The following is a 23,569-nucleotide window of genomic DNA, read 5'->3' as shown; positions in this document are numbered from 1 at the left end:
ATCTACATATACTCGACAGGGTCCAATTACTGAAACGCGTTTTAAAGAATTATTATCATTTTTAACTTATTATCTTTGTTTACAACTAATTAAACTTAGAGGGATGGATACGCATAAGTAATCATATTCTCCTTGAGAGTGGCAAGTTGAAAAAAAAAACATTCCAACGCTATTGGTGTTCGATGAGGCAAATATATAAGTAGGCACGAACATTTAATTTCGCACTGTAATTATGGCACGTTCAAAGTAAATATCTACCTAAACCGAAAATAGACAAACGTAGCACGAAATAGTATTTTATAAATAGTAATATCGAACTCCGGCGGTATGTCCAGAGTAAAGTTCTCCCGCATCGGCACAGACCGATTATTCGCACTCATCATGATATGATATCATCATCGGAGGACGCGTTACGTTCAATTTTCCCTCACCTACAAAACTAAACATATATATATATATATGGTACAACGCAATGTGATAAGACATACGAAAGAAGATTTTAAATTACTAACGTATTAAGAAGCACTATGAAAGGGCACACGACAAAATAGTAAAAGACACGTTCAAAGTACAATTTTACCGACCTTACACGTATTAACTATATGAAAATGTATCACAAGATAGTATCATAGAGCACACGACAAAATACGGCAAGCACGTATACAAAATACATCACAAATTAATATCAGAGGGACGAGTATATGTAGATTTCATTTTTTTTTTTTTTTTCGTCGTTCTCGCTAGACATTTGTAAATATATCACTTTCATTAATAGTAGTGCTTTCATATTAAATGTATTATGCGAAGGATTGTTACCTTATACATCGTATAATGTATCATGGCCCGGAAGTTTTGGGCAACCAGTGTATATATGAATTTAATATTTATTAAAATTTTATTTTTAATATATAATTAATCAATGACTTGATTTGAAGTAGACCGCAAAAATTTGCGTTAAGTTCCTTGAACTAATGATTTTAGTATATTTAGAGGGAAATATATAGTAATATCTTTTCTTTGAATAATTATTCGTATATTTAGCTAAAATATAATATTATTTTAGGAAATAAGGTAATTTCTGGTCGTATTTAGTCCTTTCCAGTCAATTTTCTTTCATATTTTTGGCTTTGGGGATCTTCGAAAGAATTCAAAATTTTTATTTCAAAAATCTTCTTTAAAATTTTTCATTTGTAAAGTCAGCCATAGTAGCTTCTTGGAGCATCCCTTTGTTTAATCTAAATTATCTGTGATTGGATCTTCCGCAATCACAGGTGTGGTTGAGATTTTTCGGCTTCTTTGATCTTGATAGATACACCTATCATCGTATAGTTACGTCACAATGAACCTCCAATTAGGGATCTTCTTCCCATTGTCATTGTCTTTACCGGAAGCAGTGTTAAGTTATGGACGTACGATAATCTCCGTCCATAGGAAAAACGTGAAAGAGAATTAGTTAAAGGTTTCGACACAAAATAATTGATACCTTTGATATCTGTGGACATAATATGGAAGGCAGTGAGTAGGTTGCTGTGCTCAACGGACATAGGATTTTCTGCAGTGAGAGCAAATCTTTCACGTCAGAACCGAAAGTGGTTTGGGGGAAAAGCCATCTTCACTGTCGACTCATGGATGTCAGATCCGATGATTTGATTTTTTGTGCACCGAGGTAGGCTCTCCATCCTCGAGAGCTGGTGTAAAATAACAACAACCTTCAGACGTGGGAGAGAAGTATTCTATATTTTTCCCATGGAATCCAAGTAAGTTATAGAAGATAGCATCAAAATTTTCTGTTGTTTTGGCCACGTGAGAACATGCTAAATTTCTAACCTTTTTCGGATTGGAGTAAGTGTTATGTTATTGGCGTGGTGATGTCCACCAATATGATGTGCTAAACGCTGCGTAGTTTTCCCTAAGTTATACAATGTACAAAATCTACGATGTGACATAAAATACTCGTTCAATGGAGGGGGGGTAAAAATTTTTTTTTTTTTTGGAGTTTCAGTGTGGATGTTTGTTACCAACAGTCCAAGAAATGTGTGTACTCTCGAGAACATACATTTCACCCCCAAAATTATATTTTGAATATGTAATCTCATATATTCTTTTTTTTTTAATTTATTATTTTTCCGTACTGCTATATTACCTAATTAAATCCATTCTCTGGTTTGTGCTCACCTTCACTGTAGTTTGAATATGATGAGACAAAATGTATACAAAGTTTCGGCTCACATTGATAATAAGGGTGCTTGCAACTATCGGCAATGGGAGATGCTCGTCAGCAATAACACGTTCGTTGTGTATTTTGAATTCCTTTTACCAGAAACCAGAAATTCGAATTTTTAAGCACATAGTTTAAGACTTTTTTTTTTAATTTTAACAATATACTAAAGTAGAGCTGAATGGTCGACGTCCCATACGTCCTCGGTAAGAGGCAGGGTGTGTGCTATATTATTAATCTGTTGAATAAAGTGATTTTATATGTTTAGTTTAAGTTAGTTAGATAGTTAGGCTAGGGACTACGTTAAGTGTACTTTCTTTTCAGGTAGATGTATCTAGTGTATGTATTATCTCAAAGGAAAATGTTTTGTTGTGGGAATCAAAGTGGATGAGGTCTGAGCTCATACAAGGGAGGTCACCTTGTCGGTATAAATCCTCCGCGCTGACCCCACCTCCACAACGGTATCTGAAGAGAGAATACTAAGAAAGAAAGTAAAGCATGTAGCACACAGCCGTAATAAGTGATACCTGTGTAGTACAAGGCTCATGTGGTGATGGTAGTAAATGTCCTTATTTTCAAAATGTTTTTTTTTTGACTAAACCAAACGTATGTAGAATTGTTCATGATATGTGAAGAGAGTATGTAATGCAATGATGGACTTACCCATTCAGCTATGTCAAGAATTTTCCTCAATTTCCAACCTTTGCGATTTTTTTTTTTTAAATGTATTCTCCTGTTATTTCTTATCATACAGAAAGTTAGTGTAATAAAGTGTGCGAGTCGAAACAAAATCTTTCATTGTCCAGTGCAAAGCTAATTATTTTAAAACTATGTCGTAAAGTAACTTCAATAGTATTGTTGGTACTCAGAAAGTAAAGTGTTTAAAGCAGTACGTAACGAAAGTAAATATAGCGTCTTGAAAACTCACAGAATCGATTTCACTTAGTGTGACCGGGGTTGGAATCACAGACCTGCCAGGAAATTTCACTTCGTTAATAAGATCAACTAAATTCACTTTGGCATTCATTTTTTTTTCCGAAATTCCATCCCGTTGCGCGATTTAGATTTGATTCGAGAATTTTTTTTTTTTTATCTGGGTTAGTAAACACAAACATTTAGATTTTCGAAGCATTCACCGTCAGTTTCACTCTTGGGTCAGTGTCTTGTTCTGTCGGGTTGTGGTTTGTAACCTTATCTCTTGATGGGATGCAGGCTATGACCTGCGGATCGGGATGCTGGACTGCGAGTGAGAATGAGGGAGGCTTAGAAATCTTCACATTTTGGGACGATTTGAGTTCTACTTTCCGGAGATGATTGGTGTAGTGGATGGGTCAGTGAGTGTTGACAGCTTGCCCGTCTGGGCCCGGTGGGTTCGCGTTCAGCAATCAGTGACACATTCACGCAATCATAGTCTTAAGGAAAGTGAACGTCATACAGAAACACAATATCAGTATCATCATCATTATTTTATTTTTTTTATTTTTACATTTTTATTTTATTTATTTATTTTATATGACTTTTTTTTTTTTTTTGTAAAATTGGCGTTCCACAGCCAGGATCTGTTATTTCAATCTTTCGCGAGTGCTAAGTGAATCGTATTGAAAGAGCAGTGTAATGTAATGGGGACTGTTGTGACAAACGACTCCTTGAACGATGTGTAGTCACTCTTGAGTTTGTATATGTGTAACTTGGGGAAAACAATTTATATGAAATGGAGATGTCTGCTGGTAGCAGGTCAAGTACTGAATCCCGTAGCCCGGATGAATATGTGTGTTGTAGTGAGGAAATACAGGGCTTCAGTGTGTATTGTGACGGTTGTTCTGGATGGGTGCATGCACAGTGCTATGATATAACCGACGAGCAGGTAGAAGAATTGAATAAGTGTAGTGAGCCCTGGTTTTGTAAAACGTGTGTGGCCAAACAGCTGACTGTGCAATCGCTTTCCAAGTCACAGGAAAGTGGAAGTGAACGGAACACCGCGACGCACGACACGGGAGAGAAACTCTTACACAACGGTGGAGAGAGTGTCGGAACTGCAGGTTCCCCTGCATCCGTGACAGACCTTGCGAAAATGTTAGAACGTTTTAGTCAAACTTTAACTTTAACTTTGGACCAAAAATTTGAAAAGGTTGACAGTATTATGGACCAAAAATTTGAAAAGGTTGACAGTATTATGGACCAAAAATTTGAGAAGGTTGACAGTATTATGAACCAAAGATTTGAAAAGGTAGATAATAATTTGTACGCGATGAATCAAAAATTTGATATGTTAAAGTCGGAAATGGAGCAAATTGTAAATGAAAGAGTCGAAAATGTAAACAAGGACGTATCGGACCTCCGTAACGAAGTTCGCGATTTATACACTTCGGTGGGGGAATTTCATGATACGATAACAACGCGGGTGGACACCGTTGAGGAGAATCTCCGGTTGTCAGTAGAAAAGCAAAATCGCAGATGTGATCAGCTCGCTAAAGAACTATCGCATCTCGAGTCGAGCACCCGGAAATCTTATGACGTACTCGAGGCTAAGATCCAAACTTTGGTGAAGGATCAGGAGCAAAGTAAACCAGGTCGTGCCGGTCGCAAGCGGTCACGTGACTTTGTTGGTTGTGACGGGGTTGACTCTGACGGAACAGACTCTGACACCCGAGTGGATGTACCAGTCTCTTCGGTTGGGGAGACTCGTACTGTCCCAACGGTGACAGTCTCTGTCTGTCAGCCGACCAGAGTTCACACTAAGAATGTCTGGCCGTTTGACTTAAATTCACATTCGTTGGTTACGAACAATTCCAGTCCCGCCTGTGGGGATATCGTGAGTGGTCAGGTTGCCTCTAGGGCTTTAAATCCTTTATTGACGTGGTCTCAGGCTTCGGTCTCGACTTCCAATGTATGTAGCTTAAGTCATGTAGTGTCCAGTAGTGCCGCAGACAGGACTCCTTCGTTTGTTGGAATTCCGGAGGGAGTATGTAGTCACACAGTGGTATCGATGCCAGGCAACTTACCTTTTGGCCCAAATTATACCTCTTATTCGAATTTTGGACAAAATTATAATAATGCAAAGAGCCCTGTGATTGGCTGCAACTCTCCCCTGAATCCCGGCAGATATGAGGGATGTTCTGGAAATAGAGCGTTAAATTTAAGGCTGTCGGAACTAAATCACTTACCAAACTTCACTGGAGAATATGGTTTGGCCAGGTCTTTTCTTGAAAGTTTAGAACAGGCGTTTAAGATAATCTCTGCGTCGGAATACGAACGCATGGTTTTGGTACCGTGTTGTTTGTCGGCTGGGGCCAAGACTTGGTACCAAACGGTCTGCAAAGACATCAGCAGTTATGCGGACTTTGTGCGTCTATTTAAGGAACACTACTTCTCGGCCAGGATGGAACGCCTGCAGAAGAAATTCATACAAGGAATGAAATTTGACCGGTCCAAGTATAACCGGCTAACTGACTTTGCCTGGAAGGTCATAGCCGAATACTATGCGGTGGCACAACATCCAGATGAGACAGAACTCATTGAAATAGTCCTAGATTGTCTGCCAGCTGGAGATGCTAGATTGTTGCGAGCCGTGGAGCCCAAGAATATCCAGCATCTGATTGTTAAGATAGCCGAAATAGAAGGTCATCCGGAACCTATGGAACCAGTAACAGATAAGAAATTTAAGCGTCTGCACATTCGGCAGGCCAAGATTGGGAAAAAGACCGAAAAGAACGGAAAGGCGCAACAGACTAAAGACACTTCGTCGCAGACGGAGGAGGACGAAGTAAAGAAGAATGGTGATGCCAAGAAAAATGGAAATGGCAATCAATTCTTGGGGAACCGAGGTCGAAGAAGAAATTTTCAGGCTAGAAGACCCTGGCACAACAACAACCGAAGGCAAAACTGGGGGAACGGAAACCAGAATGTTCCATATGTTTCCAATCCTAACTACCAATCGGGAGCGATGAACTTTGGATGTCATCGAGGTGCATCCCAACAGTGCGCGCCGAATTCGAACCATATACCGGGAGCGCAAGCCTATCCGGGATACATGCCGAATTTGCCTCCTGGAGGAGGAGTAGCGACTCCCACATCTACTCCTTCCCCAGCGGTGAACATGGCTATGTCCACTGGTTGGCCTCCGCCGTATACGATGTTCATGCCGACAATGACGCAGCCACCGGAAGTGAATAGGAATAGTTCAGAGAATGCATGTCGCTGCTCTCACTAAGGGAGATTGAGGACTGCGATATGGATTCCTTGAACGGAAACAAAACATAGTCGAGAAAAAAAAAAGAAACAGAATCGTAGGTTAAATTTAGATTAAGGTAATTTTTGTTTGTTTTGTGTCTATTTTGTGTCCAATTTTCTTTTCGTTCGTTTAGTGTAGTTATAAATTCTTTGTTAGGATTAAGGTCTCTGAAAAATTTTCAAAACATTTCCTATATTGATTGCATTGCATTAGTGTATTTTATGAATAAAATGTTAGGTTAGAGAAAAAAAAAAAGGAGCTTAACTTAGGACTTCTAAGTTAGATTTTTTTTTTCCGAAGCTCCCGGAGGATGTTACCTTATACATCGTATAATGTATCATGGCCCGGAAGTTTTGGGCAACCAGTGTATATATGAATTTAATATTTATTAAAATTTTATTTTTAATATATAATTAATCAATGACTTGATTTGAAGTAGACCGCAAAAATTTGCGTTAAGTTCCTTGAACTAATGATTTTAGTATATTTAGAGGGAAATATATAGTAATATCTTTTCTTTGAATAATTATTCGTATATTTAGCTAAAATATAATATTATTTTAGGAAATAAGGTAATTTCTGGTCGTATTTAGTCCTTTCCAGTCAATTTTCTTTCATATTTTTGGCTTTGGGGATCTTCGAAAGAATTCAAAATTTTTATTTCAAAAATCTTCTTTAAAATTTTTCATTTGTAAAGTCAGCCATAGTAGCTTCTTGGAGCATCCCTTTGTTTAATCTAAATTATCTGTGATTGGATCTTCCGCAATCACAGGTGTGGTTGAGATTTTTCGGCTTCTTTGATCTTGATAGATACACCTATCATCGTATAGTTACGTCACAATGAACCTCCAATTAGGGATCTTCTTCCCATTGTCATTGTCTTTACCGGAAGCAGTGTTAAGTTATGGACGTACGATAATCTCCGTCCATAGGAAAAACGTGAAAGAGAATTAGTTAAAGGTTTCGACACAAAATAATTGATACCTTTGATATCTGTGGACATAATATGGAAGGCAGTGAGTAGGTTGCTGTGCTCAACGGACATAGGATTTTCTGCAGTGAGAGCAAATCTTTCACGTCAGAACCGAAAGTGGTTTGGGGGAAAAGCCATCTTCACTGTCGACTCATGGATGTCAGATCCGATGATTTGATTTTTTGTGCACCGAGGTAGGCTCTCCATCCTCGAGAGCTGGTGTAAAATAACAACAACCTTCAGACGTGGGAGAGAAGTATTCTATATTTTTCCCATGGAATCCAAGTAAGTTATAGAAGATAGCATCAAAATTTTCTGTTGTTTTGGCCACGTGAGAACATGCTAAATTTCTAACCTTTTTCGGATTGGAGTAAGTGTTATGTTATTGGCGTGGTGATGTCCACCAATATGATGTGCTAAACGCTGCGTAGTTTTCCCTAAGTTATACAATGTACAAAATCTACGATGTGACATAAAATACTCGTTCAATGGAGGGGGGGTAAAAATTTTTTTTTTTTTTGGAGTTTCAGTGTGGATGTTTGTTACCAACAGTCCAAGAAATGTGTGTACTCTCGAGAACATACATTTCACCCCCAAAATTATATTTTGAATATGTAATCTCATATATTCTTTTTTTTTTAATTTATTATTTTTCCGTACTGCTATATTACCTAATTAAATCCATTCTCTGGTTTGTGCTCACCTTCACTGTAGTTTGAATATGATGAGACAAAATGTATACAAAGTTTCGGCTCACATTGATAATAAGGGTGCTTGCAACTATCGGCAATGGGAGATGCTCGTCAGCAATAACACGTTCGTTGTGTATTTTGAATTCCTTTTACCAGAAACCAGAAATTCGAATTTTTAAGCACATAGTTTAAGACTTTTTTTTTTAATTTTAACAATATACTAAAGTAGAGCTGAATGGTCGACGTCCCATACGTCCTCGGTAAGAGGCAGGGTGTGTGCTATATTATTAATCTGTTGAATAAAGTGATTTTATATGTTTAGTTTAAGTTAGTTAGATAGTTAGGCTAGGGACTACGTTAAGTGTACTTTCTTTTCAGGTAGATGTATCTAGTGTATGTATTATCTCAAAGGAAAATGTTTTGTTGTGGGAATCAAAGTGGATGAGGTCTGAGCTCATACAAGGGAGGTCACCTTGTCGGTATAAATCCTCCGCGCTGACCCCACCTCCACAACGGTATCTGAAGAGAGAATACTAAGAAAGAAAGTAAAGCATGTAGCACACAGCCGTAATAAGTGATACCTGTGTAGTACAAGGCTCATGTGGTGATGGTAGTAAATGTCCTTATTTTCAAAATGTTTTTTTTTTTGACTAAACCAAACGTATGTAGAATTGTTCATGATATGTGAAGAGAGTATGTAATGCAATGATGGACTTACCCATTCAGCTATGTCAAGAATTTTCCTCAATTTCCAACCTTTGCGATTTTTTTTTTTTAAATGTATTCTCCTGTTATTTCTTATCATACAGAAAGTTAGTGTAATAAAGTGTGCGAGTCGAAACAAAATCTTTCATTGTCCAGTGCAAAGCTAATTATTTTAAAACTATGTCGTAAAGTAACTTCAATAGTATTGTTGGTACTCAGAAAGTAAAGTGTTTAAAGCAGTACGTAACGAAAGTAAATATAGCGTCTTGAAAACTCACAGAATCGATTTCACTTAGTGTGACCGGGGTTGGAATCACAGACCTGCCAGGAAATTTCACTTCGTTAATAAGATCAACTAAATTCACTTTGGCATTCATTTTTTTTTCCGAAATTCCATCCCGTTGCGCGATTTAGATTTGATTCGAGAATTTTTTTTTTTTTATCTGGGTTAGTAAACACAAACATTTAGATTTTCGAAGCATTCACCGTCAGTTTCACTCTTGGGTCAGTGTCTTGTTCTGTCGGGTTGTGGTTTGTAACCTTATCTCTTGATGGGATGCAGGCTATGACCTGCGGATCGGGATGCTGGACTGCGAGTGAGAATGAGGGAGGCTTAGAAATCTTCACATTTTGGGACGATTTGAGTTCTACTTTCCGGAGATGATTGGTGTAGTGGATGGGTCAGTGAGTGTTGACAGCTTGCCCGTCTGGGCCCGGTGGGTTCGCGTTCAGCAATCAGTGACACATTCACGCAATCATAGTCTTAAGGAAAGTGAACGTCATACAGAAACACAATATCAGTATCATCATCATTATTTTATTTTTTTTATTTTTACATTTTTATTTTATTTATTTATTTTATATGACTTTTTTTTTTTTTTGTAAAAGGATGCATAGGTTAACGTAAAGTAATGCATGATGCTACTCATTTTTTTATTATTGAAAATGGAGTTGTAGTAGCGATGATATTGCCTATGGCTGCATAATTTGCATGTTGTTTTGATGAACGACAGGAATATGATAAGCGATGAACGCCTAATTAGAAGGGATGGATCGTCAATTCTTTGAGTGATAATGAGTTCTATATGTATTAATGGAATATGTTTGAGAATCTAGATATGTTAAAGCACTATTGCAATATCATTTCATAAAAATGTTGATAAAGTATCTTGGAGATACCACGATGGAGGCAAATGTTTAATAATATTTTTTTTTTCTGTTATGATGTAAATGTTAACAAATGGCACGAATAAACTAATCACGAAAAATTTAACTTTATGATTTCAAATACAATCTATAAACTCGAACTTATACATTTCTCATTGCTAAAATTTTTTTTGTAATATACTAATTAAGCTGAACAATGTTGACTCTTATTCTTGGTTGGCCACAAAACAAGAATCTGGAAACTTCTGATGATAAATAATAACTTTATCGTTGTGTCTTCCTTCTCTTTTGCTAAAGCTAATGCAACCTGAACATTAAATCTAATATAACCTTGATTTTTTTTTCCAATACCCTGAGACGGTATTTACTTTAGCGTTAAAACACAATGAATGAAAACGATTTGTTATAATTGGCGATCCAATCCAGGATTTGCCTGATATGTATTCATTAATTTCTCATTCTTTTATGACCGTAATGTCGGTTTGTTATAAGGAGATGGACAAAAATATGGAAACACCTTGTATAAAAGAGGTAGCCACTTCAAACACGATTTGAGTCTGAATGGTAGGTGTCGCTCTGGTCATCCGATCATTCTGCCGGACCCATCATCACCCTGTATTGACATATCACTGCCAAGGACTAAGTAAATTCCGAGTGACCAGCTGCATCCGATGATGCAGACTTTGTCCCCAAATGGTCATGCCGTGTTTCAAGATGACAGAGCTCCTGTTCATACAGCTCACATCGTCCAGGATTGGTTTGATGAACACGGAGGTGAAGTGTCACATCTGTCACGGTCTCCACAATCGCCAGACTTGAATATTATTGAGTTCTTGTGGTTAGTTTTGCTACTTGGAGACCAAGGTGCGAGCCCGCTACCCACCACCGTCGTATCTATAACTTGCAGCTGCTTCTGCGGAAGAATGGTACATCCGTTTGACAACCATACGCGATCTGTATTTTTCATTTCCCGTCGACTACAGGCCATTATGCGTGCCAAAGATGGTCCTACTCGCTATTAATAAAGGTAATGAGCTATTTTTCAGGTGTTCCCATATCTTTTGTCCAACCACTGTATAAAATGTGCTCCACGAAGAAAATACATTACTTCCTTATATTACAACTAATTTGTCATACCTGAAGTGAAGCATATTAAAGCAAGAACAATTTCTTTTAGTTTCAAATTTCAATTGCTACTGCGCATGCTGAATACCTGATAGACCGCTCCTCCGATGCCAAACAAAGAGGACACGATGCACACAACATTATAAGAAAACGAGTCGAAATCCAAAATCTCATCCACAGCTTTTGTTGTGCTGTTGTTTTCGAGACAGCAGAACGTTTGGATCGTTGGATCTGCCATCACAGGAATCTCCTGCGAAAGTAAACAATGAAATTAAATTAGTGAAGTTATATTAAAAGAAGTTAGCTTGTCAAATTTATTTTTTATCTTATCTACTATATTTTATAGAAATTATACCAAGATAAACAATATACAATATTACCTTTATATAATATCTGCATATACATATCTTTAACGTCTTCTTATTTTGGCTCAAAATCGTAAGTCTTGGTTACGAAATTAGGGTAAGATTATTATTATTATTATTTTCACATGTAGAAAGACATTTTAGGCGATATAATCCAAACATATGGTGCTTGATAAAGACTACCATTAAATAGTCGGATCATAGTTTGAAAATACCCGGGCTTTTTTTAACCAACCCACCTCGGTCCATTTTTTTAAAAAGTTTAATCGGGTTTTTACGGAATTCTCAACTTCTTTTAGGGCAAAAATGTTAAAATTTGATTAATAATCAAAGATGGTTCACTGTCGATTGCTTAATAATGGGTTTGTTAATGAATGTAATATTTAAACAGAAAGCCGTAGAAACCAACAATTTCTGGTTTTACGTTGATCAGTATAGAACAAAAGTGGTAACGCATAACGAGAAACAAATATCCGCAATCGATTAAGCGTTCTAAGAATACATTTAATTTCCATTATTAACTCTCTACTATACACAGAAATGAAAAAATCCAACACAACTTTCGGCTTCAATATTGATCTACTATAGAGTAAAAACGATTATAGATAGCGAGAAGAGATTTCGCGCTCCAATAGATGACATCTCTCTTAACCAGAGATGTGAACCCAGGAGGTTTTATTGGGTAAAATTTGTTTTTATCGGGCAAAATTGGATTTTACTAAATCTTGTACGTATATTTAAATCCATATTCTCAGATTTGGCGCGTGGGTGACTGGTATCCCATTAGTGATTTTTGTCTCAAACTTGCAACTCTGTACGTTGGTATTAGGAGTCGCGCCTTTTACTAGCTGAACGTTAATTGTTAATGTTTGTTATGGTGGCAGTAGTACACTTCTGATTCCCGTCTACAGTATGTAAGAAATAAATTCTCTCTGCAGCAGCGTGTTCGGCGACAATTGTCAACCGCGCGCCTATACACGTAACAAGTAAAATGTCAAAACAAAAGATAAGGATGACAGACAACAAAAGATAAGGATGTTGTTCTGTAATGACTTGAGGAGGAAGATGAGGAGGAGTGGGAAGTGTGCTCTAATAAAAGCGATCACAACACTGAATGGGAACGAGATGACCCATGATGATATTTCTTGATCTTCTAAAGATATGTGCAATTAATGCACTTTGCGTCCTGGAACTCAATACCAGTTTATCTCAATTGTCACGAAGGAGTTTTCGAGAGGAAATGATTAAACCTCAGATGCAACACCTATGCTGTATTCCTCAAATTCCAGTTGAAATTAAGAAAAGGGACCGACTCAGACTGTTACTTGGTGTTGAGGAAGAGGAAATGGTCCATCTAAGGAAGTCATTAAGCTCCAGTGGACGTTGCCATGCTTATGGAAGAGCAAGAGATAAAACTGAAAGGAAGGAGTGCTTGAAATATAAGAGATGGATGCGTGGAGAACATCTCAAAGACATTTGTGTAACTTGCTTGAAATCAGTCTAGTAGTCATGAAACAAAAGTCCGTTACATTCTGTAGAACATTGTGTACAACCAAAATTATAACCTGTAATCAACATTTTATCAAATAAATGAAAGAATCGTCATATAAACATGATTTTATTTATTCTAGATACATTTTAATAGGTGAATGACACCTGTCACCCACGCACCTAATTGTACAACCCAAAAGCATGCGCTTAACGCACGGTTACAAGACTACTTAAGCATGCATATTCTATTGCACACACGAAACCATGGGCCGCGATGATTTATTCTGGTGCGGCTTTCTGGTAAGATCCCAGCTCCCGTCAAATAGATTTAGCACTGAACAAATACCGTATGCATCGGTTTTCTCGAGATTCTCCCGTTTCCTCCCATTCTATTCACTCCATTGTTATACATCCCATCATCACTGTCTTCCTTAGCCTCAGCACATAATTGTCAGGCATTAAATTAAAATTAAAAATGAAAAGTCATACAAGGGAATCCGCAAAGCCCTAGCCGTGTTTTGTGGGACACACTTTGCATATTTTGAATTCCTAGAAAGAAGGAAATGTACAATTTTCTAGAGCAAGAAAGATGTGGGCAATTTTATATAATACAGATTAGGACCACTATTACGTTCAGGATTCAAAATTCCTGAGTCATTCGTAATGACTAAAGATTCAGACATTATTTAGTTCCTCCCTAAACCACTTGTTAATAACTCTGGCTCACTTAATAGTGATAACAAGTTTGCTATTTGCAATTGTGATTAGTATAAATGCAGTGTAGACGTATGACATAAAAACTAGTGCATAAAACACGAACCAACTTGTGTTAAGTGGCCACTGAAAACCAAGAATGCTATCTAACCAAGTCAGACAGGAGTGTAGCAGGGGGACAAGAGTTAGCGAGAGGTGCGTCCGTAGAGAGCAGGCGCGTCAGCGATGGCGGGTATACTCATAAACGAAATCGTTTACAACGGCTTACTATAAGTTATAGTATCAGATCCGGAGCCGTCAATGGATTTCGGAGAGATACTAAATGCCATCCGAAGATTCTTTCAGTTTCCCTGAAACACGTCAGGCAAATACTGGAGCAGGCCATCAAGTTTAGAAGACAGAGATTAAAAATGGAGGTTTTCTTTTTTAACAAGTGACATCGCTAAACTGTCGCAGATGGTGGCCCCAGATAAAACCCACATGATCTGTTTTCAATTTTGTCTTACAACTTATCGATTCCTACTTTTATATACCGTACCTACAACTACCCGTGTTTTATTTCTGGTCTTCCCTATTAATCACAAATATTTATTATTTTCATGCTTCTTTTGCTCTTTCCTACACCCGTATACATCAGTAAAGTTTTACTGCGCAAAATTAGTACCTGGGAATTGTTAAGTGTTGCAAACTACACACTACTCATCAATGACTAAAACAACGGAGCCCATTAAATATCATCTCTTCCCATTGGGTGAGGTTAAAGTTAAATTGAAGCTGCACCACCCGAACGTGACGGATGTCACGTGGTATTTAGTCCACTTTGGATACTAGCACATACAATTTTGTCGATTAAAAAAAAAAAAAAAAAAAAAAAAAACTTATGTTACCAAACATAGCCGAGCGAGCAGAGGTTAGAAGCCCCGCCGGGCTCGTTTTAGTTAACAACACAGTAAGGTTGAAACACTGTCACATTATGCCCTACTGCCACCTCATTTCACATTGCATCAATTCGTTAACACAATATCCATAATTTAACTTACGTTGTCTCCCTTATTAATCACTCTATAACAGGGTTGGCTGGTTTAAACCAAGGTGGTTTAAACCATGGTTTAAACCAGCTGTTTTTTTCAAAAAAAAAAAAAAAAAAAAAAAAAACACTGGTTTAAACCAAAAAACAAAAAAAATGTTCGTAAAAGTGTAAGTGTTTGTAAAATCTTGATGAACACACATTTGTGGGTTATCACGTTTCAGTCCCGTATGTTATTCGTATTATATTCAGACCTAAATTCCCCATTCATTACTCAAAAAGATTATACTACAAAAGCAACTTCTTTTTACAAGTTTATTTTGTGATTTTTTGTAGTTGTTATTATTGTTATGTAATTGCAATCGAAGAAAAATTCTAAATATTGTTTCGTTTCAATGTTTACTATTGATAAAATACATCGAAAATGCCGTACTTTGTGTGTGTGGGGCGGGGGGGACAGGGGGTCATACAGACCCCACGAGAGGCATTTAGTGAAATAAGTATCTTTGGTATCTATTTATGTATAAATGAGTTTGAGCCAAAGTGGACTTAAATAATTCGTATCTATATTCACTTTTCTTATTGATATGCAGATTAAGTCGGTGTATTTCTTTAATTTGAACCAATAAAAATAGTTGTTTACTAACTTGAACTAAATTAGTTCTTCTGTACTCCGTAGTACTTTGAAATTGTTCATATGTAATTCTGTGTAATGGTTTCACTTGTACAACTGTTTATCTTTTTGTCCTTCTGAAATGACTCTTGACAGTTATAATAAGAAGCATGTAAAGATCAGTACAACGTATTTTTTTTTTTTTTATCAGGATTCCTTCGTGAGTGAGTTGGCAGACATGTCGCATTTGTGGCCAATTATTCCTGGTTCTGAGTTCAAATGGAGGACAATTTCTCTCGGATGTAACTCGAGAAGCGGTTTTTATTCCGCTTTTAGCTTATGTGACCCCTTCCAGCATAACCCGGTTGTTGCATAATAACATCAAGGCGAAAGAAACTTAATTTTGTGCTATATGATATGAATATATAGAGCAAATCATTTAAACCAAGAAAACCTGGTTTAACCCAAAAAAACCGTTTTTTTTTTTTGGTTTTTTTAAAATAAAAACCATGGTTTTTGCCAACCCTGCTCTATAGTAATGTTCTTTCTAACGACTGTTATTCTCATTATCACATTTAGTCCGATTCTGTTCATTTCATAATAAATTTTGCATTTTGGGAAGTAGATCATTTCTCTTTCAATTCTCATTTCCAGTTGCCGGCTTTCTTTCTTTCAATAGATTTTATGATTAAAGGGCCATTGTAAAACACTATAATCGTACTATAAGTTACACACTCAACCAGATAGATAACAAAGAATAATTCCGGAGTTTGACGATCTGATTGCCGTTTCGTTCGGAAAACACAGGCATAGGAACCTTCAGTAACTTCCTTTTTCAAGCGAAACGTGTTCGATTTGTAATTAATTGATACTTGGAGGAAGACATTTTATTATTTGTTTGTATTAATACACGAGTATTTACTACAAAAAGTGATGTAGTTGCACTTATAAAGGCTAAAACATAAAAGACTATAAGTTTGGAATAAAACCCACGTTATGTTTAGCAGAAGTGGTCCAGCAGTTATTTCTAAAAATATGTTACAATTTTGGTAATTTTTGTTCACATTAGGTTAGTTTAGATTTTTGTTGCGTTATATTAGGTCTAGATACTTACATCATCCATTTGTACTGTAAATTTCATGTTTTTTACGTGCTTGTGGACCTCTTCTGCTAAACATAACCTGTGTTTTATACCAAACTAGCTGGAATGCTCGTTCTTTGCAAGGGAGAGAATAATTATTAAAATTTAACAATTATTTCCAATGGTGCTCCTAAACTTGACCTGCACATAACAAAGTTTGTTTTAAATTTCACTTACACTTATGAAACTAAATTTTAAAAAAAAAGTTATCTACTGTACTTATACACCAATGTTTCATCTATGAAACTTGCATCAAACACGTGTAGATGTCTATCACAAGTGGACTGTTATCAGTTCTTCAAAAATAACATTATTCACAACAATTCCCTACACATTTTCAATCAGCTGAATATTTGCACTGTTTCATCATACATAGTTTTTACATTCTTGCAGTGTTGCCAACAAGATGATACACAAAGTCGCTAAATAATAGAGAAAATGAATCCAATTTTGGGTGAAAACTCGCCAATACATAAATGGACCTATCTTGTTACTTTGTTACTACTATTTACATTGTGACTATTTAATTGATTATATTCATCTATTGTATAGAAGCAATGTGACAATAGGTATTTTAATTTTCTTTTGAATGCAACATTACACTTGATTACCTTTAATTTGTTTGGTAACTTATTGTACAATCTTCAATACTTGATCAATTCAAGCCATAGTACTATCTACGCTACAAGAATGTATATGGAAGACTCATATATAACTAACAATAATTTCACTTTTATATATTTTTAACTTTATGATCAATTTTGCTTCAACGAAATCAAAAATGAGGTTAGAAAGACAAAACAAATTAAAGGACTAGAAAAAATCTTAGATACTTCACTTCTACTCACGCTTCTACAGATAATATGTTTGCTATCGGTAATGTATTATTTGTGCCTCTAAATGGTCCCCGTTAGAAGGTAAGAGATAACAGTAATCAAAGTTAAAATATGGAGATAAGTGTTATGTACTTTTTCCAGCTCGTCAACATCTGCACTGATTCAAATAAGCAAAAGGAAAATAAGCATATATCTGAATTGATTCGAGCTAATACTACTTATTTTACGACAAATTGTTCTCAGTACAAAGGTCGCTAGATTTGTAAGTCGGCAAATCGTCATTCCCAAATCACCAAAAGAGTCGCTAATCGGAAAAATATTTTTTGTCGCTATTCTGGAAGGCGAATCCCCTAGATTTAGCGACTTTTCCTCCAAATTGGCAACACTGCTTTAATGAAAAAATAATTAAATACACTTACTACAGCCGCAGCTTGTATTATATATATATATATATTAGCATATATTACCCGCCTCGCTGGGTTGGAATAAATAATTTAAATGCACACTGATATTGCTCATTTCAGATCGTTTTAATGTATGTCATCCCTCCTTACCCCCCAAGTCTCAGCGCTGAAAATGGACTTAAACAGCATCAGAAATGTCACTGTTCATTTCGGCGACCGCAAGAACTATAGATTCAACAGTAGTATCTGTAATTTTTGACCATTTATATATATATATATATATATATATATATATATTGTTACGGTGTAACATTAGCCTGGTTTTGAAACTAGGGTGAAGCCGCCACTGATTTATTTCGGCCACTACTGACGTGAGGTGAGGCTAATCTTGGGGAGAATCGGTAGAGGATCGTTATTGAAATTTGGTTCTTGTAGGCACCATGCCAACGTGATTGTTATTTTTTTATTGTCTTTTTAATTCTCCCACACCTTTGGAAAAGGTAACAGTTCAAGCCATGATGAAAGGATTGACGTAAATAAGGAGCCGATGATAAACACGTATTAAATTATCAACAAACAATTCCCTGAAGTACGTGACGAACAAGAGTCAGAGCGTTTCTGAGATCTCTATTCTACGCAATTAAGAAAATTACGAAATTGAGTTATCCTGAAGTATGACGCTCTAGAATTTTTCTAAATTCGTCAGTGTCCCTGCACATCCAGATGTCTTGGGATGCGTTATTTTTCCAAAGGAAGGGAATGACGGTGTCTGATAAAATTGGGCAGTTTTATCTCAAAACCATAAAATAAGAACGGCTTCTGCCGACTCAGTTCCTGAATGGGTGATCTTACGTCAGACGGCGCATATAAAAATTAGAAAAGGAAATTCTCGGGGGATTGGGGGTGAGTCGTGTGGTGTTCGCCTTGTGCGGGTCTTGGTTCAACGTCGTCGCACGGAGTGTCAGTCAACACTTCGTTTTGAAGCTTCTTCAGGTATGTAAGAAATGAATTTTTAATATTTTCTACTAAACGGCAAAGAAAGTGCAGATATGAAGGTTGGGAGGCTTAAACGTTGGACTTTAACATCTTTCCGGAAATTAGTACCTTAACTCTGGCGTGGTAGATGATATTCTTTAAATATTCAATTACTTCATTTGTCTTTTGGGACGTCAGTAGACTACCCTACAGTCGTGAGATAAAAGATATTCAAATCGGTCATTAATACTAAGAAAAAGAGACTACACAAATGGTAAAAATATGATATCGGAGGCGACTCTTGTAAACCTTAATGAAATGCTGAGTTACTTGGAATTCTTATTTTGTAATTTTATTGTATGAATTATTTGAACTAGTATTGTAATAAATTTGCTAGCTTAAAAGGATCATTTCATTTTTTATGAATTATTGTTCTAGAGTTAATGACCACTAACAGCTATTTGGAGTATCAGTCGATAGATACACTATGATACTCGATCCCGTTAGTGTATTGTAGCTAACGTCCCCGTTTTCTTTATAAGTATCCTGTGAACTTGGCGCTGATGACAGAAGGTTTTTGCGAGGCTGTTTAGATAGCTGACTACTCACTATCTTATCCAAGGGACATGATACTGGGAGTTGCTTAAGCAAGTACTGAATTAGAGTGTGAGACGCCGTCGTCGGAATCGAACCTTCTCTATGAGTCTCACTCTCCTTCAATCTTACTCTTCCGACACCTACTCTTTGTGCATTCTTAACAATGTAAGACTTGCTTAAGGAAGATTCGCCTAGAGGAACAATCTGGGACCAACCTCGATAATGGCATCATGGGATTCTAAGACCCATATTTAGTAAAGTAAGTATGTTTCTTTTTCAGATATTTAGTAAAGTAAGTATGTTTCTTTTTCAGGATCCTTCTAGGAACCACATAACTAGTGTTCTGCATACTTACGTAGTAACTAAATTAGGGTCGCCACTTGACTCTTGCCAACTCCCTCAGATTTTAGTGTAAAATGCAGTGTGTACATATACACACAAATATATCGTAATAATATATATATATATATATATATATATATATATATATATATATATATATATATATATATCCCCCCATGTTGCGGGCATCGGAAGTGTTACCTTCATCTCAGCGACCTCAAAAAATGTGGATTCAGCACTAATATCGGTCATTTTCGATCACTTTTAAATATCTCTTCCTCCCCCTTCCCCAAGTTGTGGGTTTGAATTTGGATTAAAACGGGATCGGAAGTACCACTCTTCATCTACGGGATCCAGAAAACTAAATTCGACACTGATAGTGGCCATTTTCGATCATTTTTATATATCTCTTTCTTCCCCTCCCCCAAGTGGCGGGGCTGATTTTAGATTTAAACCGGATCGGCAATGTCGCTGTTCATCTGAATGATCCCGAAAACAATGGATTAGACACTAATATTGCTCATTTTCGATCATTATTATATAAAGCTCCAGTTCCCCATCCTCCTTGCTGCGACAGACAGCATCAGAATTGTCACTGTCAATCTCAGCGACTCCCAAAACTATGGATTCGACACTAATATTAATCATTTTCGATCATTTTTAAATGTTTATCTCCTCCCATACGTTGTACCCTCCCCAGCAATCAGGGCTGAACTTGGATTCAAAACATCATCAGAAGTGCCACTGTTTCTCTCATCGACCCCGAAAACTATGGATTAAACACTAATATCACTAATACCACTAATACCAAAGTCAATCACTGACAAACCGTATAATTCATTTAATTCATCACTCCAAACATTACTATTTCGAGATCAGAGACAAAGCATTGGCACATATGAAAGGTTTACTACAGTTTGAAATTGGACTGAAATAGGTATGAAATTGGACTAGCAGTATTAGTATAGTTTTTTTTATTTACATTTACTGAGTGTTTTGTTTATCTTTAGAATTATTGAATGTATCATGTTATGTTGTTATTTGTATCTTGTATCTTATTTGTGTCTTTATTTTTTCTTTCTTTTCTTTGTAATGATGACAAGGGTTAGGTGGCAGAGCAGCCTCTGGCTGAACCTCGCCCGCTGAAATAAAGAGAAATTCAATTCAATTCAATATGGATCTTTTTTGGTCATTTTGAAATTTCTCTCCCCCGTCCCCCTCCCCTACGTTGCATCGTCAAACTGAATAGCCTAAAGCAATCCCTGCCCCTTAACTCATGTATGTTGAAAATTTGATTGAGATCGGTCGGGTGCTTCAAGAGTAATGAAGTCACAAAGGTAGTCATTTTTTTTTTACATATATCTCCCCCTTCCCCTCCACTACGTTGCATCGTCAAACTGAATAGCCTAAAGCAATTCCTGCCCCTTAACTCATGTATGCTGAAAATTTGATCGAGATCGGTCGCGTGCTTCAAGAGTAATGAAGTCACAAAAGTAGTCATTTTTTTTTACATATATCTCCCTTTCCCCTCCACTACGTTGCATCGTCAAACTGAATAGCCTAAAGCAATCCCTGCCCCTTAACTCATGTATGTTGAAAATTTGATTGAGATCGGTCGGGTGCTTCAAGAGTAATGAAGTCACAAAGGTAGTCATTTTTTTTACATATATCTCCCCCTTCCCCTCCACTACGTTGCATCGTCAAACTGAATAGCCTAAAGCAATCCCTGCCCCTTAACTCATGTATGTTGAAAATTTGATTGAGATCGGTCGGGTGCTTCAAGAGTAATGAAGTCACAAAGGTAGTCATTTTTTTTACATATATCTCCCTTTCCCCTCCACTACGTTGCATCGTCAAACTGAATAGCCTAAAGCAATCCCTGCCCCTTAACTCATGTATGTTGAAAATTTGATTGAGATCGGTCGGGTGCTTTAAGAGTAATGAAGTCACAAAGGTAGTCATTTTTTTACATATATCTCCCTTTCCCCTCCACTACGTTGCATCGTCAAACTGAATAGCCTAAAGCAATCCCTGCCCCTTAACCCATGTATGTTGAAAATTTGATTGAGATCGGTCGGGTGCTTCAAGAGTAATGAAGTCACAAAGGTAGTCATTTTTTTTTACATATATCTCCCCCTTCCCCTCCACTACGTTGCATCGTCAAACTGAATAGCCTAAAGCAATCCCTGCCCCTTAACTCATGTATGTTGAAAATTTGATTGAGATCGGTCGGGTGCTTCAAGAGTAATGAAGTCACAAAAGTAGTCATTTTTTTTTACATATATCTCCCCCTTCCCCTCCACTACGTTGCATCGTCAAACTGAATAGCCTAAAGCAATCCCTGCCCCTTAACTCATGTATGTTGAAAATTTGATTGAGATCGGTCGGGTGCTTCAAGAGTAATGAAGTCACAAAAGTAGTCATTTTTTACATATATCTCCCCCTTCCCCTCCACTACGTTGCATCGTCAAACTGAATAGCCTAAAACAATCCCTGCTCCTTAACTCATGTATGTTGAAAATTCGATTGAGATCGGTCGGGTGCTTCAAGAGTAATGAAGTCACAAATGTAGTCATTTTTTTACATATATCTCCCCCTTCCCCTCCACTACGTTGCATCGTCAAACTGAATAGCCTAAAGCAATCCCTGCCCCTTAACTCATGTATGTTGAAAATTTGATTGAGATCGGTCGGGTGCTTCAAGAGTAATGAAGTCACAAAGGTAGTCATTTTTTTACATATATCTCCCCCTTCCCCTCCACTACGTTGCATCGTCAAACTGAATAGCCTAAAGCAATCCCTGCCCCTTAACTCATGTATGTTGAAAATTTGATTGAGATCGGTCGGGTGCTTCAAGAGTAATGAAGTCACAAAAGTAGTCATTTTTTTTTACATATATCTCCCCCTTCCCCTCCACTACGTTGCATCGTCAAACTGAATAGCCTAAAGCAATCCCTGCCCCTTAACTCATGTATGTTGAAAATTTGATTGAGATCGGTCGGGTGCTTCAAGAGTAATGAAGTCACAAATGTAGTCATTTTTTACATATATCTCCCCCTTCCCCTCCACTACGTTGGCTCGTCAGAGTGAAACGATAAAAAACTCCCAAGGCCCGACCCTCATATATGTTGAAAATTTGATCTAGATTGGTTGGGTTGTTCAAAAGTTATTAAGTTTTATTAGTTTTTATTTATACGTACGTTATTTATACCTCCCCGAAAAACACCACCTTTACGAAGACACTTATGTGTCGAGTGGGGAGGATTGCGTGCTACAGTGAAATTTAGAGCTGTGTCGGTGATAGTTCACTACCAGAAGGGCCACCCCTACCGAATTGGTCTAAATGGAGTAGCCAGACGCAGTGTTCTGGGAGAAGGCAGCAGTTCTCCAGTAGCCAAGTTGGCGGAAATCATAGTGATTAGTACGGCAACTTGGGCATTAGTCCCAGGCGTGGTCAGAGTGACTTTAACGGCTGGGATACTGCGGGGTGGAAGGCAACGGGAAACCACCACTCTATTTTCCCTAGTTTGCTGGCAGCAAAAGGAGAACATATAAACAATGGTCTTTCGCAGGTCAAAATGTAGTTCCGGAGGTAAAATATCCCCCCATTCGGATCTCCGGGAGGGGGATTGTTTGGGAAGGACTCTTGGACGAGAAAGTAGTAATGGGAGGAATACAGACAGAGAAAGAAATACAGGGAAGAGCAAAAGGTTTAGGATAGGGACATGGAACGTACGTACTATGTTACAGGAAGGAAAATTAGAAAATCTTAAAGAAGAAATGAAACAAAATAATTTAGATTTGGTAGGCGTTTGTGAAGTTAGATGGGAAGGTAATGGGGTATTGAACAGCGAAGGATATAGAATGTTTTACTCAGGTAATGAATAGGGCGGTCATAATGGCGTAGGAATAATTCTTGGAAAACGCTTAAAGGAGAAGGTAGTGAAAGTAGAA

General features: G+C 37.2%; 2 protein-coding genes across 4 annotated transcripts in view; one reads left to right on the top strand and one right to left on the bottom strand.

Moving 5' to 3' along the window:
- The window catches only part of LOC145694330 (G-protein coupled receptor 143-like), a 55,610-nt gene extending 38,758 nt beyond the window's left edge, over positions 1-16,852 (bottom strand). Inside the window, exons 1-2 of one of the 3 annotated variants that reach the window (XM_081770440.1) lie at positions 16,640-16,852; positions 11,200-11,361 (exon numbers count right to left, since the gene is read on the bottom strand). In XM_081770440.1, the coding sequence (XP_081626566.1) occupies positions 11,200-11,349 (150 nt within the window). In that variant the 5' untranslated portion in view covers positions 11,350-11,361; positions 16,640-16,852. The remainder of the gene's footprint in view (positions 1-11,199; positions 11,362-16,639) is intronic. The other 2 variants (XM_081770441.1, XM_081770442.1) reach the window with 2 other exon arrangements.
- On the top strand, positions 1,031-6,428 carry LOC145694273 (uncharacterized). Its single transcript, XM_081770363.1, has 2 exons — positions 1,031-4,379; positions 4,413-6,428. The coding sequence occupies exons 1-2, from the start codon at positions 3,930-3,932 to the stop codon at positions 6,426-6,428; spliced, it is 2,466 nt and encodes an 821-aa protein (XP_081626489.1). The 5' UTR covers positions 1,031-3,929.
- Positions 16,853-23,569: the final 6,717 nt, after the last annotated feature.

Source organism: Thermobia domestica, chromosome 9, assembly GCF_964235325.1.
Source record: "Thermobia domestica chromosome 9, izTheDome1.hap1.1, whole genome shotgun sequence".
Classification (NCBI taxonomy): Eukaryota; Metazoa; Arthropoda; class Insecta; order Zygentoma; family Lepismatidae; genus Thermobia; species Thermobia domestica.
This window is presented reverse-complemented; position numbering and strand designations above follow the sequence as displayed.

Coding starts and splice junctions, on each gene's coding strand:
- LOC145694273 (XM_081770363.1), top strand. CDS start 3,930: ATGGAGATGTCTGCTGGTAGCAGGTCAAGTACTGAATCCCGTAGCCCG. Junction 4,380..4,412: donor TGGACCAAAAATTTGAAAAG/GTTGACAGTATT, acceptor AAATTTGAGAAG/GTTGACAGTATTATGAACCA.